At 37.9% G+C, this 19253-nt stretch overlaps 1 protein-coding gene across 1 annotated transcript; it reads left to right on the forward strand.

The window, feature by feature from the left end:
* The first annotated feature begins 621 nt into the window (after nt 1-621).
* Nucleotides 622-18213, forward strand: Jarid2 (Jumonji, AT rich interactive domain 2). Its single transcript, XM_023171531.2, is given in 10 exon segments — nt 622-959; nt 1331-1356; nt 1359-2235; nt 2897-7857; nt 10438-11072; nt 11254-11452; nt 11512-11756; nt 12110-12305; nt 14078-14775; nt 15066-18213. Coding segments are annotated over 10 exon segments (8124 nt in total). The 5' UTR covers nt 622-894; the 3' UTR covers nt 15288-18213.
* Nucleotides 18214-19253: the final 1040 nt, after the last annotated feature.

Here is a 19253-nt window from a genome sequence, read left to right on the forward strand (position 1 = left end):
GATTCAAATTCAATGTGAATCGCTACTTTCGCACGGGCACCGCTCTGAGAGCGCCTTAATTTTCCTGTACTGCTTGTGTTTTGTCCTTAAAAAAACTCAGTTTTCAGTTCGGCGTTTCTCTTTTAAAAAAATGTATCCTTCATTACTTATGATGCACTGTCTGCAACCTTTGGTGTAGTAATGAATATTACTGTAGTTTTTCCCAACACCAAATCGTTATTTTCAACACCTCGACACGTGTTTCGATTACCAAGTGATCATCTTCCTCTTGAAGATGATCGCTTGGTAATCGAAATACGTATCGAGGTGTAGAAAATAACGATTTGGTGTTGGGGAAAAAACTCTAGTTATACGTATTCTACATTATTTGCATTTTATTGACATTTCACTATTGGTCAACTCATTCTTCCTTTCATTTCCACTCCTCATTTCATTTCCATTTTAGACCACAATTCGTTTTTTTCACGAACATCGTTGAATTCATACTTATCGTTCATTTTCTCCCATTTTTTCTATATTATTTCTGCTTTTGATAACCCATTCGAATAATTCATTTCTGGTTTTTCAATAGGACTAATCTACTGCACCTTAGAGGAAGCAAAGACCAAAAGGAAGCGAAGAAGAAGAAGAAAAAATAAAGTGAGGTTAAACGCTTGTGTTTGATGTTTTGACTTATCCAGCGTTTTGGTTTTATGAAAAACGAAAAAATAAACAAAGGCTCTTAACAATGCTCCAACGGTTATCTTTATGAACAGGATCTGGTGATCTGTTAAATTTGCGTTATTATCCATTTCTAGTAATTCACATCGGCTGTAAAGTCTAACCCATAATCGATTTTGAGGCCAATCAGGATTCCATGCAAGGTATTTTTATTGACTGTGTTGTAATGCTGTAATGAAGATGAAGAGGAAAAGAAAAAGTGGTTGTCCATCTCCCCTGCTCGAAGAGAGTCCTAAAAGGTAAGGCCACTTGCAGTGGGGACAATTTAATAGGGGGTAGTTTTAACATTCTAGTTTAGGTATAGCTGGTTTTTAAAACATTACTAAACGTAATGAATTGTTTCTGGAAATTCCTGGAGTTACTGGGAATATAAATTAGTCATTCGACAATATTGGTCTCTCCTTTTTTGAGACATCTCTGACAGGCTATTGTAAGACCTGACGCTGAGGCTGTTTTTCCAAAGAGAAACTCGGGAAATATATATATACTGTACCTTGAAGTGGTAGTGGAAAATAGCAAAGAAACTCATTATTTTGTACATTATTTTAAAATCTTGGATGATGAAGCATTGAGGTTGCTGAAAACTTGATAAGTTTTGTATTTTTTACAGGACTAAAGTACATGCCCAACGAAAGTTTGCCAGGGCTCCAATGTGAACAGTCCCGTCATAACCCCGATTAGAGAATTAGAATCCGAGAGCCCAAAAATTGATGTATTACCAGAACCAGTGGAACTACTTCCTATAAAACGACCAAACACTGAAGACTTCCTAACATTTTTGTGTTTTCGAGGAACACCTATTCTCCCTCCGGATCTGAATTTCTTCAATACAGCTTCTATAGTTGACACGAATGGCCAAGTCCATGAAATAAAAAGCGAGTCTTCGCCTAAAAATGGTCCTATCGATATCGGAAAATGTGGAACGTCTTCTGAAAAACCATTCATTGCATTTGGAGTGAGAAAACGGGCAGATCCGATCGTCATCAGCCGACAAATGGATAGAAAGAGGCGCCACGCTCTTGCGATACAAGCGCTTCGCCGAAAATATCAGGAACAGAAGATGGCCAAAATTAGGGCTCTCACAATAAGCAAGTTGTCTGAAAAGGTCACCAATAAGACATTGGTAAGAACGAACACGGTATCGAAAACAGAAACTGTCACAAAAAAAAGTAATACCCTGCACAAAACAAGGGTAGTAGCTACGAAACATGTTAAAGTCACAACACAAACTCTCAAAACCACCTTGAGGCCCAAAATTAAACCTAAGATGTGTTTGAGGAGTTTTAGAGGCAGATTCGTGCAAAAGGAACTACCTTTTAGGAAAAAGGTTGCTGCAAGAGAAAAGGTTCTTATAAGAAAACCTTTGGTGAGACAAGTAGACACTAAGAAAACCTTGGAGAAACCAGAATCATCTGAAGACGAGGAGCCAACTGCTGAACCTCCAGAAGAGATGAAATCAGTGCCGGTTTTCAAATCGAACAGGAAATACCAATCTGAGGCCGATCCAAAAACCAGGTATCTATTATTTTCAATGCATGAAGTTAAAAGAGGTTAGTTTTTACAAGAGATCATTCAGCTTGCCATGTGTGCTTGTATGTATGCAGGAGGTCTGTTCAAAAAATATGGTAAATTTTAATTTTTCTCAAAAAATGTTATTCATCAATTCCCATTTTGTTCTTTTCAAAGTAGTCCCCCCTCTTTTCATGTGTCTCTTCAATCTTGAGAACAGAAAAATTCGTAGGGAAGCAAATCTGGTGAATATGGTGGCTGAGGCATGATTTTTGTGTTGTTTTCAGCATTCATTTAATTTCTATACAATCAGTGATAATAGTTAGTGCAATACTATAAATCGATTGATATTGCATTTCACCATATGACTGCTTAGAATTAATTTTTCAGTTTTCATCTTATCGAGTTACTTTCTCATATATTTCCGTCCATTGTTGTCTACAGTGTGTATGTACGAGGGCGGTCCGATAAGTACTTCCCCTCGCCGCCGGATGGCGCCACAATCGTAATAGAAATTCACTAATGTGTAATACATTCTCGTAGGCAGCTACTGTCAAAATTTCAGCTGAATCTTACTCGTAGTTTTGTTTTGACCGCGTATCTGCGCAAAAAAATCATTTTATATCTTGATGTTTGTCTACAAACTGAATATATTTCATTATTACAGTCCTCGAGTAACCAGGTCTGGTATATCGGATAAAAACAAAGAAATCAGAAGGAAACAAATAAAGAAAAGAATACTCATGACCAATCCAAATACCATTATGAAACCAAGATCACTTAGGTTGACGACTTTGAAAAAGACTGTTCTCTCTCAAAGGAAATGTAAATCTGTCAAAGTTAAACAGAGGTTGAGGGCTTCACAAAAGCAGAAAGCTCTAGGAAAACAGGGTGCTAGTTTTGATAAGAAAGAAAAAGAGGCCCCTGTTGATAACAAAGTGGGAACAACTGAAGTTAAATCATCTGAGAATGTTAGGCGTAATGTTAGGAATCTTGAACATAAAGATTCGAAACAGGGTGAAAAGAAAAGCCCAAACAAAGGTGAGGATGTTGGAAAATCAACAGCTATAAAGAAAGATTATAAAAAAGTTACAGGTTACAAAAAGGAAACGAATAAATTTGTTGACAAAGATAAAAAACAGATGAATAAGAGTGTCGACATTAGGAAAGAGGTAATGAAGTCCACAGATATAAAAAGAGATGTTAATAAAACTGTTGAAATCAAAAAGAGTACTAGGATTTCTAATATAGTTCAAAAAAAAGAAATCAATGTTGCAAAAAAAATTGCCAAATCACCTGACGTCAAAGCCGAAGCTAGAGATAAATTAGAAGAAACAAAAAGGGGTTTAAATGTAGCCTCAGATAAGGAAAGAAGACAGACTTCAAAAAAAGAAAAAGTTCCAGAAGATCAGGATCAAATGAAGTTGAAAGAGACGTCTGAATCTGTGAATCTTAAAAAACTTGAGAGTAAATCTCCAGATTTCCTAAAGAATCCCAGTGGAGAATCACCTGATAAAGTATTGAGAATAGACTATGTAAAACCGACCCACTTGAAAAAATCAAAAGCTTCATATCTAGTTGAAGAAACGCCGAAAAAAATAGATGATTCTGATACTGACATTGAAGGTGAAGTAAACCAACAAAGTTCAGAACAGAAATCTATAGGCTCCAAAAAATCAAAAATCGAACCAGAATATGGTGAGCAACAGGACAAACATAATAGAGTCTTGAAGAGCAAGAAAAATATCACTAGTAAGTCTATCATTAACAAAGCTACAGAACCCCCAATGACTAAAAAGAAAACGAACACTAAATCAGTTGAAAAAATTGATGTCAAAGAGGCAATAAAAACAGGAGAGGCAGATCCAAATCCAAAAAAACCATCCGATAAATTTCCGTGTTCTAAGAAACAACTCACAGCAGTTGATAGTGTTAAATTTAATGAAAAAGAATCCAAGAAACAGGCAGGTAAAGCATCGGCTTCAACTGGAAGTTCTGATACTGAATCAGAAAATGAACTCGACATGAAGCTCAGTAAATTGTCAAAAAAGTCAAAGTTATTGCAAGCTTACGTCGATATTCATGAAGTAAAAGACTCGCAAGCTAAACCATCTGACCATCAAGCCAAAAAAATATCAACTAGTGACGTTGAACATGAAGAATTAAGAAAGCTGACATCTACAAAGAACGCAGGTGATGGTGGAAAAGAATTGAATAAAGATACAGTCAGTGATAAAAAGGTGTCTGGCAAATCTTCCTTAACTGATGGAGATTCTGTTGGTGAAGTTGGAAACAGTGGGAAAATGAGAACCAAAAAGAGAGTTGGGAGTAAACCATTTCCTAAACGCCAAACTGCCTCTGATTATACTGTTGATAACAATCTTGATGACTTTGAAAAGAAGATAAAGTCGAATAATGAACTACTGAAAGCTAATCTCAATGTGGATAAAGAAAAGAAAACGTTATTGGTTGAGGACATTGAAGATAACACAAACAAAATGATTCAAAAGCCAAACTCAGAAGAAGTGCAATGTAAGACAACTCATAAGGTTGAAAGTGATATGAAAAAGTCAACAGCCATATGTCAGAGTATAGAAAATGAGGATACCTGTAGTCAAAAAGAAAAAGATACTGTAACAGACAATTCAACAGAAACCATTGATTTAGTTGAATTAAAACAGACTATTAGTAAACAGAATCTCAAGAATGAATTAATGGACAGTCTAGGTGAAAATGATCCAAAAAAATCAATTCGTAAAAGAGACAAATTGAAAAATGAAGTTGATGAAATAACAGATAACTCTAAGAAAGTATTCTCAAGACAAATAATAAATGATGAAGACCTGGGAACAAGTAAAGGTATGGAGGATAATATCAATGAAACAATCAAGGCTGAAAAAAGTACTACTTTTGATGAGGTTGACTCAGAAGATTCTTTGAATAAAGTTAAGAATAAGACGGTAGAAACTAGGCCTAAAGAGGAACTTATTGTTTCTGGAATCTCAGAATATGACAAGATAGAGGATACAAAGAAAACTAAAGCACTAGCTAATGAACATAGAGATGAAGCAGTGGATTTCAACATCAGCAAAGTGAAAGATCTGAGGAAGAGAGAAGTAAATATAGATGAAAGACCTACAAACAGACCTGCAGAGGAGATTATTGAAACAGCTGATTCACGTGATATCAAATCTGAAGATGAATTGATTGAGTTCACCAAAAAACCAATAGCCATGAAATTATCAGCTAGAACCATGAGAAAAATGGAGGTTATTTCGTGTGATGATTCAAAGAGAACTTCTGTTGATAAAGAGGAAGATGTCAAAAAAAGATCAACCAAAAAGACAATGAAAAAAAATAAAAGTAAATCAGTAAAACCTGAAGCCCCAGAAGAGGTAGCAGATTTGATAAATATCACTGATAAAATGCAAAAGTTGGAAACGGGATCAGAAGATGATATAATGAATGACGGACACAATTGTGAAAATACTGAGAAAAATTCACTGCAAGTTTTGGAAATTATAGATAATACAGAAAAAGAGCTGGTTGGAACAATAAACAAGACATCACAAAAACAAAAGGAAGGGTTAAAAAAAGGCTTTGTTGCTCTTTCAAAAAAGGAAACTCACATAGCAAAGGAACTACCAGAGTCAAATAATGAAAGTAATGAAGAGCCGGCCCAAAAAAGAGTTACAGTAGATACATGTAGACCAAAAAGGGATCAACTAAAAAAAGAAAACCCAACATCAAAGAAAGATACAGAAAGGAGAAAAGTTAGTGAGAAGGAGGAACTTGTCTCCCCTAAACTCACGCAGAGGCCTACCAGAAAAAGTAAAGAGGCGGCAACCATCTACATGGAAATTTTAAGCCACAAACTAGTGAATGATAACAAAGTTGATGATGAAGATAATGTATCGATTGATAGTTTCCCAGAACTACCCAATGTTAAAAAAACTGAGCAAAGAGAAAACGAATTAAAAGCACAAGCTCAGTCCTCGAAAGATGAACATAAAGAGAAACCAAAAGCAAAAGAAATTGATGAAAAAGCCGACTCTAATTCCGATGAGAATGATAAATGTCTCACTGATAAAATCAAAATCATTGACAAAAAAGTTGCTTCTGAAAATGAAGCTGAGATAGTACACAAAGATGTCTCTGTCAAAACTGGTACTGATTTGTTTCCTGTTGAAGAAATTCCGGATGACATCAAGTTGAACGAGCTCAAGAGAAAACTTGAGGTTTCTTCTGCCTCCAAGCAGGAACATAACCCCAAGAAGGCATCAGGTACGAAAAGGAAATCTCCTGTTAAAGATTCTTCACTTTCGGCACCAGATTCAGGAGATAATACAAAAAGTGCTAAGCTGAGGAAATCTGACAGTCCTAAACGCGCAAGAAATGAGGGAAAGGTCGGACCCAAAAGACCAACTAGAAGCGCATCTCAATTGAACAAAGCTGAACAGAGTTACGATTCAGATGAGTCATTCCATATCGAAGTCAGAGTGCCTAGAAAGAAAAAAATTACCAGAAGTAATAAAGTAACGAAGATCCATAGCAGTGATGTGTGTTTGGAGAAACCTAGTGCGAGTTTGAAAGCATCACCTGTCGCCAAACAGAAGTCCAGCTCTAGCGATTCTGACCAATCAACAACGTCGGATATTAACCTCCAAACATTGGCAAACAAGGCGAAGAATAAGAAGTTTTCCAAGACGAAATCTATGAAAAAAACTGACCACGAGTTTAGCGATTCTGACGAAGAACCATTGTCGAAACTAACCAACCAGAGCATGGTGGGGAGTCAGAAATCCGGGCCTCAAACGGAGAAACCTAAGGAAGAAATTCCAAGTAAAACCGCACCTAAAGCTAAAAGCGCCTCTGTGAAAACATCACTGAAGCCGGCTGAAGTCGATGTCGGCAAAAGTGAGGTCAAGCCCAAACGGGAGTGTGCTAAGATCCCTCAGAACTACCTGCCGATGCTGTCTTCCTCTGACGAGGACGAGATCTTTCACGGATTCGATGAGAAGAACGTCAAAGCCAGCAAAAGTATCTCGGCCATGCTTCCGACTTGTAGCCACGCTCCGCCTCTCCTCGATCTTCTGCACAAAGACTTGGGGAAACGGTTCGGAAAGGAGAAGGTCAACATGTCCAACGAGCAGATAGAGAAATGGCTGAAAGACTCTGCCTTGGCTGGAAGCAGCATCAAAAAGGAAAACGACGAGATGTTGAAGTTCGGGGAACTCATCCCCACAGAGTCAACTCTAGAAAGTTCGGAACCTGTCGACACTGAAAAACTAAAACTCGCCCTTCTGGAAGGGTCTAAACCTGAGGATAAGACGAGTTGCAATGCCGAGTCTTCGAGTACGACTCCCTTGAAGGGGATGGATGTGAAAGTCGGTGACTCCGCAAAACCGCAGATCGATAGGAAGCTGATTTTTCGGAAATGTAAAAAAGAAACGGCTCCGAATGTAAACGCGTTTTCTCCGGAAAACGAGAGCAGCGTCTATGCTTTCGGTGAAGATAATGAAGACGTTATCAGTACGCCGTTTCGGAGACCTTCGAGAAGGCCGTCAAGCACCGCCACCTCTAGGTCGGAGGATGAATCTTCGAGGCAGGATGACTCCTTGAAAGCCGGTAAGTTATTTTTATTTTTTTGATTGTACATACCTCAAATTCATATCACTGTCAAACTATTATTCTTTATGTAACACAGAGAGTTTTGATCGAACGAAAAAAGCAAATCGCCCCCGCTCTGATTTGTAGACTTTGTTTTGTTAATCAATATAAAATTTTGAATAATGTGAGATATTAAACAATGCATTCTTGGTTTAACCTGACACCACCAATAATAAGTTATAGCAAGTTGACACATGCAGTGTCAAATACATCAATGGGCTCGTTTCATACTGTGGAAAATGATACTGGTTTGCTTATAGACTGATCGAGTTAGGGGTATATTATACTTATCAAGCCTAGTCGGTCCCAAAATCTCTTCATATTTGCAGAAAAAAGAACAATTCGAAAAGTAGGAATTTAAATTGGCCGCGTGTTTGTTGACCAATAAAAATGCTCGTGTCTAGAGCGGAGTTGCCAAGTGCATGGGTTTTTAATATCCAATCACAGATCTGATGATCCAATTTGACAGACGTCATTTTTATTGTTATTGTTGTCAACTCGGTGTGAATACAACTGTTTCAATTATCTAATTGAAGAACGTTTTTTGTAAAAGGTAGGTCTCGGCGGGTGCCTATTTTGCTGCATATTCCGTGTCATTAGTTTACATTCCGAAAAATATTTTTTCAGGTTATTTTTGGATTGACATGTTCTGGAGTCACTGTACATATTTTTGCTTCTCTTTTCAGTCACCATACTGCTCCTTGGCCGAGATAAAATAAAAATTAATCAAAACTTTCCATCCTTCCATAAAAGACAAAGTCTGAAATGAATGTCATATAAATAAAAGGGACCTACTAAATATACATACCGTTTCAATTTTTTATTCTTCATTTCGGTACCAAAGTATTGCAAATTTTTCAAGTAAAATTCATCGGTCATTTCAAAATCGACTCTTGGTAGGTTGTCGGGAGTCAGCTTTAACAAAAGTAGGCTCAACATTCATTTTGAAATTATTTTAACAAAAATACGAAGTTTGTCGAAACCATTGACATTAGAAAGAGCACATTGTCGCATACACTACAGAGGGCGCTGGCTGACTGAATGACAATATGGCTAATATACCAGTAACGTTGAATTTCTTATTTTTGGTGGGCGCATGAATGCATAATTGATTTATTGTATTAGGGTTCGAAAACCATTTGAAAATACAGCTCGTTTAATTCTATTTAGAATCATATTTAGATATAACTTGTTCTATATCACTTAGCAAGGCAAATATTATTGTCCATTTTCATGCTTAATTCGTGGATTCGAGCGATCTTATTATTGTATATTTATTTGTTTGCAGGCTTTATTCTTGGAAGAAATGAATAAATAATTACAGAAAATTTTACTTAATCGTTCATTTTCTCAGGAAAATGGAGTACCCATATCACAATTTTTTGGTTTATTCGGCATTGAAAATGTATGTCATATCGGATCCATTCTGCATTTTGCAACATTGAGTTTCAACTTTTTCTTAGCTGACAGGTCGCGTAGGAACAATTCGTTTTTTCTTGGAGTTTAGTTTGTGTATGATTAATGGTATTACCTCAGAAGCTTTTGTTGGATCATAATTAAATTGATAATTATAGGCTCCGTAAATTTCACGATTCGGCAATGTTGTCCGAGTCATCAGACAGCAAGCCATGATGGTTAAACCTCTGAAGAAGCCAGCTACTCGCGCCAGCGAAACGTCAGTAAGAAATTCCAAAAATCCACGTCTTTCAAACTCGACAAGCAAAGTACACTGTTTTTCAATTTAAAATTTCTATCAAGTGAACTATAAATAAAAAATCATTAAATAAGCCCATTCGCAATCTTAAAAGATCATCACACGATATAAAAATTTTGAAATATATTCACTTTAAAATTGAAATTGAAAACGGCAAGCATAAATCATATCTTGCTCTCGTATTATAGTTATGAAACATATTATTTTTCTCAAAATGCATTATATATTTTTGTATATTCAGTCTACTACGAATATATACAAATACGGAAAAATATGAAGGGTAGTTTGGTGAAAATTGGACAACATTCAGAGAATGTCTTGAATTTCCCCAGAAACTCATACATTGAGTGATACAGTAAAATTAACCAATAGCAAATCACGTGCTTCTCACATTAACTACTGATCTCTTTCAGAGATTCATTTGATATACCTCTGTTGCCGAGGTATGAGTGGACTGTAATTAGAACTATTTTTTGGAATATATTGGCATATGTTGGGTTTTGTGTGTGTTTATTGCAATACATATCTTCTCAAGAGACTTACAATCGTAAGTTATCCTCAGCTGTCAGTTGATTCATGTCATCTTACCTGGGGTAGTATAAAAGTATTATGTCATTCGAAAAAAAAAGGCCTAAAATCGATTCTCGGGGCACTCCTGTTGTTATATTCATTGCTTGTGGTTCAACAGTGTCAGTCATGGTTCCGTCTAGCACCACTAATGAGGCCTACGGCAGGTCGAAACAGTGCTGTCTGGACCAGGATTATGAATGTTTTGGGCTCCTCTTTCATGAAATTTTGATTCAGTTGTACGTTTTTCATCGCAGGCCAATTTCGCAAACCGGTACTGAAACAAGACCTCTCCAGGAGCAGCAAAGATGACCCGGAACCATCCACAACAGAGCCTGAAGAGACTTCTCATTTCTATATTCCCCAAAAACCCTCGAAACATGGCCTGACGAAGCTCCAGAACAAAACGTTGCTGAAAACGTCGAAGAGCAGCGAGAAGCTATCGGACTTGGATGATTTCAAATACAAAATCCCGAGCTCGCCGAGCGCTAGTTCTTCGTCGAGCGCGAAACTGTCAAAAAAACCTACGCAGAAGCAGAAGTGCCGACCGGCCGAGTACGTCACGCCCGTTTACGTCTCAGATTTTCCGAAAAAGACCGATCCGGCGAGGCTTGTGGAGGCGCCGGTGTTCCATCCGACCGACCAGGAGTTCCAGGACCCTCTGGAGTACATCGAGAGAATCAGGCACAAGGCAGAGCAGTTCGGCATCTGCCGGATCGTTCCGCCTGGTGGTTTCAAGCCCGAGTGCAAGGTCACGGACGACATGAGGTTCACCGCGTACGACCAGTACGTTCACAAAATGCTGTACCGGTGGGGGCCCAATTTCAAAGAGTTGATGGCTATCAAGAAGTATCTCCAGACACAGAATATTAGCTTGGTTCATCCTCCGTGGGTGAGTATTCTATTGACTTCATGACAAAAGTCATAAACATGCATTCGTTGCTAATGTTTCAACTTCTGGAGTCCCTCAAGGCTCCAATCTAGGGCCTCCACTTTATTATCGTTTGTGAATGATTCAGTTGACGATTTAGATACTGGGACTTGAATAGGTGTGACTGTGTTTTTTTTTTCAGATCGGCGGTATGGAAATTGACTTACCCAGACTCTATCAAACAGTTCAAACCTTGGGAGGTTTGAAAGAGGTCATAGAAAAAAAGAGGTGGCCTCGAGTGTCTGAGCTGATGAAAATCCCAAAATCTGCCCAAGATCGAGTCACGAAACTTGACGATATTTATTGCAAATATCTATTGCCTTACGATACCCTATCTCCAGGTGGGCAAACAATATTTTCATCCTGTACTTTGAAAATTCAACTAATATTTATTCTGCAGCTGAACGAGAGAAACTGTTTGATGAAGTGGAGACTGAATGGGCCAAACGTGAATCGAAGAGTCTCATGAAACTCCAGCAAAAATCGCCGAACGCAGAAGCTGAGGCAGATTCGGAAGACTTTGAGGATAACGATGCCGAAGAATGCATCACCAAAGGACGAAACATGGCATTGAATGCTTTTTACAGAATAGCCAGAAACACCATGAGCATGCATTTTAAAAATAATGAACCATCAGCTCAGGAGGTTAGTATACTGTTACCTTTCTTGTGGATTTACTGGTTCAAGTTTAATTGATTCCTTGACCTGTTTTTTCGATTATTCGTCAATTTTATGTGCCGCTTTGTGAAATGCATTGGAATTGTCGTTACTAGTTTGAAGTTTTTCATTTGGTAGGTGTACCCGAGGTAGGTTGGAGAGTTTCAGCGTTCAGAGGATTTGAGGTTAGGTTTCGCCAAATTTATCACATCTGTTTTGGATCAGTTCTGATATATTTCAGTGGTGTAGTCTCTTCTTCCTAAGTAACAAGAACAATTGAACAGTTTTATTTAGGTGTGAAATGAAAGAAGGAAAAAGTTTTGGTCTTCATCTGTTTTCAGGTCGAGCAAGAATACTGGAGGCACGTCAGTATGCGACAAAACCACATATGCGTTCACTCTGGATCGATTGACTGTGGAAACTGGGGTTACGGCTTCGCCACAGCGAAAAACAGTCCATTCGCAAGGCATTCTTGGAATCTGAAAGTTCTTACTAACAACAACGCGTCAGTTTTGCGTTCTCTTGGACCAATCATGGGTGAGTTAGGATCTGACGTGAAATTTTTATTTTTGTTTATCTTTCACAAATTCAATAATATATCTCTTGCTATTAATGTGATTGTCACACTTCGGAATGATTTTTTCTTCATCAATTAATCGGCTTGAATATTATCCGACCGAATACCGGTTAACTTCCACCTATTCGGCCGAATACGGAATAAGAAAACTTTTGAGTGATTAATTGCTTTATTCAGTTAGTATCATTTAAGAAATACAAACAGTAAACACAATAATTCTACTACTTAGAACATGAGTCACATCGCACTGAGGGCAAATTATGGTAAATGAATACTAGCTTATCTTCATTAGGAGGTAGCAAGCGATTTTGCTTGTCTTTGTAAATGAGGCTAGCTTCAGAAAAAATATTTCTCTGTACACAGCTGCAAGGTGCTGAAAGATAGATGCAGTAAGTACAATAATTCAACGAATGAAACAATTATCAACGAACATATCCGAATTGTATAAGCCTATTGTTCGCGCTTCACCTACAACGACCGAATATTCGGCTGCGAGGTTGTCCGAATATCCACCCTATCGGAAATATCCACCCTATCAGGAATATCCACCCTATCGGGAATATCCTCCCTATCGAATATCCAGCCTATCGTTTGCGCGCCACCTACTTAAGCATGGTTCTTGCGGTGCACCAAATGGCAACGGCCCACCCAATATTCGACGACCGAATATACGGCAGCGAGGTTATCCGAATATCCACCCTATCGTTCTCGCCCCATCTACGCAAGCGTGCTTCTTGCGGCGCAACAAATGGCGACGGCCCACTCGATATTCGACGACCGAATATTCGGCAGCGAGGTTGCCCGAATATCCGACCTATTGAATATCCACATTATTGTTCGCGCGCCACCTACTTGAGCGTGCTTCTTGCGGTGCACCAAATGGCAACGGCCCACCAGATATTCGGCAGCGAGGTTGCCCGAATATCCACCGTATCGGGAATATCCAACCTATTGAATATCCACATTATTGTTCGCGCGAAACCTACTTGAGCGTGCTTCTTGCGGTGCACCAAATGGCAACGGATCACCCGATATTCGACGACCGAATATTCGGCAGCGAGGTTGCCCGAATATCCACCGTATCGGGAATATCCAACCTATTGAATGTCCACATTATGGTTCTCGCCCCATCTACGCAAGCGTGCTTCTTGCGGCGCAACAAATGGCGACAGCCCTCTCGATATTCGACGACTGAATATTCGGCAGCGAGGTTGCCCGAATATCAACCTTATCGGGAATATCCAACCTATTGAATATCCACATTATTGTTCGCGTGCCACCTACTTAAGCGTGCTTCTTGCGGTGCACCAAATGGCAACGGCCTACCCGATATTCGACGACCGAATATTCGGCAGCGAGGTTGTCCGAATATCCACCCTATCGAGAATATCCACCCTATCGTTCCCGCCCCATCTACGCAAGCGTGCTTCTTGCGGCGCAACAAATGGCGACGGCCCACCCAATATTCGACTACCGAATATTTGGCTGCGAGGTTGTCCGAATTTTCAGTATTTGGCTTCACTGCTATCTGTTTCATCTCTATCAAAAATATACTGAACGGATGAAGTTACCTCTTTCAAATATATATTACAAAAATCAATATCTAAAAGTAAAAATCGACTTTACGTAGAAATCTTATTAAAATTATTGCAATTCAGCTGTTGACTGTTCAAACATGTTATATTTCTTGGATTACCAAACTTGAACCAGAACAAACACTGTTTTCAATTAGGTGTTACCGTACCAACCCTCCACGTCGGGATGGTATTCAGCGCTTGCTGCTGGTACCGGGACCCCCATGGCCTCCCTTGGATCGAGTACTTACACACAGGGGGCAATAAAATCTGGTACGGCATCCCGAATTCCGCGAGCGAAGCCTTTCAATCTGCTCTCAGACAACTCGTCCCGAACTACTGCAAAAACAAAGAGCACTGGCTGAATTCCGACACGGTTATGGTTCCGCCCAACCTCCTCGTGGAGCATGGCGTTTCCCTCTGTCGCACAATTCAGGTACCCGGACAGTTCATCGTCGTGTTTCCAAAAGCGTTCACGTCCAGCGTCAGTACGGGCTATGTGGTTTCCGAAAGCGTCTACTTTGCTCCGACTTACTGGCTGAAGACTGCACGAGGGCTTTTTGATGTTCTGAGGAACAGCAGCGAGCCCTCCATGTTTTCTCTGGACAGGCTCCTCTTGAGCATAACGAATGACACCAGGTGCAGTGCAGATATCTTGAGGCAGGTTCTACCGCATGTGCAGGAATTGTGCGACAGGGAGATGCAGAGGAGGGACAAGTTGAGGAGCTTAGGAGAATTGACGAGAGAGAGGCTGCCAATTCCGGAAGTCAACAGGGGGAAGAAGAAGAAGTTCCAGCATGGCGAAGAGGGAGACTATGAATGCGAGATTTGTAAGATGAGTCTTTTTGTTTCTATGGTGAGTATTATTGTTTCTATTATTTACAAAAAAAAAATACGGGTTTAATGTAAAGTGGGGACTCGCCAGCAAAGAGCACCGTAGGAAAACAATTAAAAGACGCGTAGATCTGTATTGATATAATAACGAATGAAATCTTCCCTTGTGAGGAATAAGGCCGGCAAATTAGAAAATGTAGGGGACTTTGAGGTAATCAGATTGAACCAAACACAAAATATTGGGGATTTATCAGTGCTCGGCAATGAACTAATTTTCTTCAGAAAATATACCTAGTATTGCCTATATTTCAGGTGTTCGATACCCAAGAAGGATTGACCTATTGCTTGGACCACGGCATAGAGATGATAGAATCGAAGAAAGTCTCCTCCGCCAACTGCAAATTCATGTTTACTTACGACGACGACGAGTTGGCTAAAGTACCGGACAAAATGAAAACCTCTATAGAAAGCAAACTTCAGAAAAAAGTACCGAACAAGTACTATGGTATGCCGACGCTTCTTGGTCGCCAATAACTTCGGTCTGTGTTTTCTTGATGTACAAACCTGAAGTACGTCAATAGTGTAGCTTGATGTCGCTATCGTAATCACTTGTGAAAACTGCTTTTGGTATAGCAGACATGTTTTCACTAGTTTTCTAGAAGGGAGACTGTGTAAAGGAGAGATATTTGTCAATTCAATTTAATTTTTCTCAACAGGTTGATAGAGAATGTGCTGAAGTGTAATAAAGGGCAAACTGAAAAGTTCACCCTTAGAAGGTATTGCGTAATATAAACTACTGAAGAGTCCCAATTAGTCAGTAACTTGTAGTATTCATAAATTTTCACTACAAATTGAAAAAACTAAAATTTCAATATTTTCCTTTCTTCAGTGGTCGACGATTCGGAAAACAATTTTTTTTCCTTTTCAAAACCCAAAATTTACTTTAAAACTTTCGCCTCAAATTATAAATAGCTTTAATACTCTTGACATACGTCAAAAAGGCATATTCCATTTGAAAAGGCCCAATATGAAACTTTTAAAAAGTCGAATACGAATGACTCATCAGAAGCCTTCAAAAAGGAATTAGGAAACCTTCAAAACGGTAAACTCCTTTTACAAAGGCTTATTTTAAAACCTTTGAAAATTCGGAAACTAGTGACCCATCAGAAACCTTCAAAAAGGCATTAGGAAGCCCTCAAAAAGGCAAATTCCCTTTAAGAAGGCCTATTTTGAAAGCTTTGAAAAAATCGAAAACGAGTGACTCAGCAGAAGTCTTCAAAAAGGCATTTGGAAGCCCTCAAAAGGCAAATTTCTTCAAAAAAGGTAAGGTCTATTTTGAAACCTTCAGAAAGTAGGAAGCCTTCAAAAAGGCATGTGGAAGCTCTCAAAAAGTCAAATCCCTTTTGAAAAGGCCTATTTTGAAACCTTCAAAAAGTCGGAAATGAGTTACTCATCAGAAGTCTTCAAAAAGATTTTGGAAGCCCTCAAAAAGGCAAATTCCCTTTAAGAAGGCCTATTTTGAAAGCTTTGAAAAAATCGAAAACGAGTGACTCAGCAGAAGCCTTCAAAAAGGCATTTGGAAGTCCTCAAAAAGGCAAATTTCTTTTAAAAAGGCGAGGTCTACTTTGGAACCTTCAAAAAGTCGGAAGACTTCAAAAAAGCATTTGGAAGCTCTCAAAAAGTCAAATCCTTTTTAGAAAGGCCTATTTTAATACCTTCAAAAAGTCGGAAATGAGTTACTCATCAGAAGTCTTCAAAAAGACATTTGGAAGCCCTCAAAAAGGCAAATTCCCTTTAAGAAGGCCTATTTTGAAAGCTTTGAAAAAATCGAAAACGAATGACTCAGCAGAAGCCTTAAAAAGGCATTTGTAAGTCCTCAAAAAGGCAAATTTCTTTTAAAAAGGTGAGATCTATTTTGGAACCTTCAAAAAGTCGGAAGCCTTCAAAAAGGCATTTCGAAGCTCTCAAAAAGTCAAATCCCTTTTAGAAAGGCCTACTTTAAAACCTTCGGAAATGAGTTACTCATCAGAAGTCTTCAAAAAGACATTTGGAAGCCATCAAAAAGGCAAATTCCCTTTAAGAAGGCCTATTTTGAAAGCTTTGAAAAGATAAAACAAGTTACTCAGGAGAAGCCTTCAAAAAGGCACTTGGAAGCCCTCAAATCCTTTTTGAAAAGGCCTTTTTTTAAGCCTTCAAAAAACCAGAAGCTTTCAAAAAGGAATTCGGAAGCCATCATAAAGGGAAATTCGTTTTGAAAAAGCGTATTTTGAAACAAGTGACAGCACAAGCCCTAAAAAAGGCAAATTCCTTTTGAAAAAGGCTACTTTGAAACCTTTAAAGAGTCGGAAACTGTAGTGAAAGATATAATTTTGATCATCAACCTACCCGAGCTCAATTATCTCTCCTTCCATTTCTCCCTCTATATTTCGGTATTTCTGTTTTTGAAATAAAACCTTTGAAGACCTAATACGTTGGGGTTGGATCATAGTTTGTGCACCCTCATTTATTCAAACAGCGTATTTTCCTGTGAAGATTTTTCCTCAGTTCGTCAGCCTCTTTATTAAAACTATTGGGCTTTTGTACAATTGTGCCATCACGTGTATTAAACTCTTGTTTTTAAATATCAGTGATATCGGCTAATGAAACTCTTCTATGTATAGATGTGATCTTGAAAGTCTGAAAAATTAATTTTTATACTTTCTTTTTACATTTTTATATTTGCAAATCAGATGAAATCTGAAAGTTCTTTGCTGCGTTATCATTACTATTTTTAAGTGTAAATTTGAACAATTTGAATGTGATATCTGTTGAAAAATATATTTAGTTTTGTTAGGGTAACTTTCAAATCAAGGAATAACAGCGATATTTCTGAACAAATCGCTTTCCGGGGTCGTTTTTAGCAATATTTATCAAGGTATAATCCGTTATTGGAAGACAGCAAAAGTTTTTTTTTTGTAATAAAATGCACTACTCGTGAATTTTTTGTGAAAAAATCTCTATTTTTAAAATAAATTTGGAAAACACATTCGTTTCTTCAGAATTATGCAAATATTTGCAACTGCATTCCTGGTAGCAATGAATACCTAATTATTTTCTGGTCGATTTCCTATCGATTCAATATCAGTCGCAGTAATAAGCAGGAACATAGTTGCTCCCGATAGTGAAGGGGTAGGTTTTTCATGTCTTACTTAGATCATATTAGATTGTCATTGCTGTCTTTCATCGAATAATTATACCGTAGATCTCAGTTTCCTTAAAAAAAAAAGACAATTTGAACTCATTTTGAATTTCAATCGTTTAAATTTTTTTTGAAACGTGGGACAGTTTTGATATTGACTCTAGTTCCCACTTTTAAAATATCACTCGAGCTGAAACTGCAAAGAAAAAAATGCGTATATTTTTAGAATAGACTTTATTTATTTATAGATTTTAACACTTCTAATAAATGTATATAAATTGTTATCTTCTTATTTTTCCCGCCAAACCCAGGCTGATATTCATTAGGACCGAAAAAGATGTTGGCAGTATAAAAGTCCTAAACTGAACTTGTCCTAAGTGTTAGTTTTTCCACTGTTTTTATACAGGGCTATTCAAATTCGTTTCTGTACATGGGGATCTCATAAAATAAGAGATAGAGTGTCGGTTAAATTGGGGCAAAGTTGCGTATTTTAGAGACCTATTCATTGATGTGAAGAAATCGAATATAGCTCTTTTGGTTTTGGAGAAATACAGAGAAAATCAAAAAATCACAAATTATTTTTTTGCCTATATATTCTTTATTCGCAAACATATTGAAAATCTGTCCACATTTTGCTATTGGTACTTGATGTGGGCTCTCAAAATATATCCATGAATCTTTTATACAGGATGTCATCTGACTTGGGCCACCTCCATCTTTGAATTTTTGAATACGGACCTGTACTTTTTGTTGTAGTTTTTGTATCGTAGATCCAAAAACTACAACAATCACACAATTATAACTACGTTATAATTGTGTGAATTATTCCCTTTTAAATTACGGCCCTGCAGTTGAATAAAAACACAATAGCAACTTTCACGTCTCCCTATGTACCATAGAGTTTTTTTTTCATTTTTAGGTACTTATTCATATTTTTTCCATTGCTCTGAGCGTTTTCTACAATGAACTTCGAATAAGAAAACCTTTTATGATTATCTGAAACATATCTGCAACAAAAATATACAGGTTCGTAAAGTATGGAACAAATTCATTTTTAGCTAAACAGGTCATTTCAAGAAATAATCCTGAAACACGTTTTTGATGTTAATTTACCGTATTGTAAAATAATAATCTAATATACAGGATGAATTACGTTCGAGTAATGACGTCACCGTCATTTTTTTTAAATGGAACACCCCCATTTTCGGGTTACTCTAGCTGAGCTGATTCCAAAAATCTATCACATGTTGATTCCAATTGGTTCAGGGTGGACAAAAATACAGTAGTTGTGTGTGTGCTAATAAAGTAACGCATAACATTCT

The sequence above is a fragment of the Leptinotarsa decemlineata genome, unplaced genomic scaffold (genome assembly GCF_025532065.1).
Source record: "Leptinotarsa decemlineata unplaced genomic scaffold, Ldec_3_MD MMD2_tig00001719_RagTag_RagTag, whole genome shotgun sequence".
NCBI classification, from domain to species: Eukaryota; Metazoa; Arthropoda; class Insecta; order Coleoptera; family Chrysomelidae; genus Leptinotarsa; species Leptinotarsa decemlineata.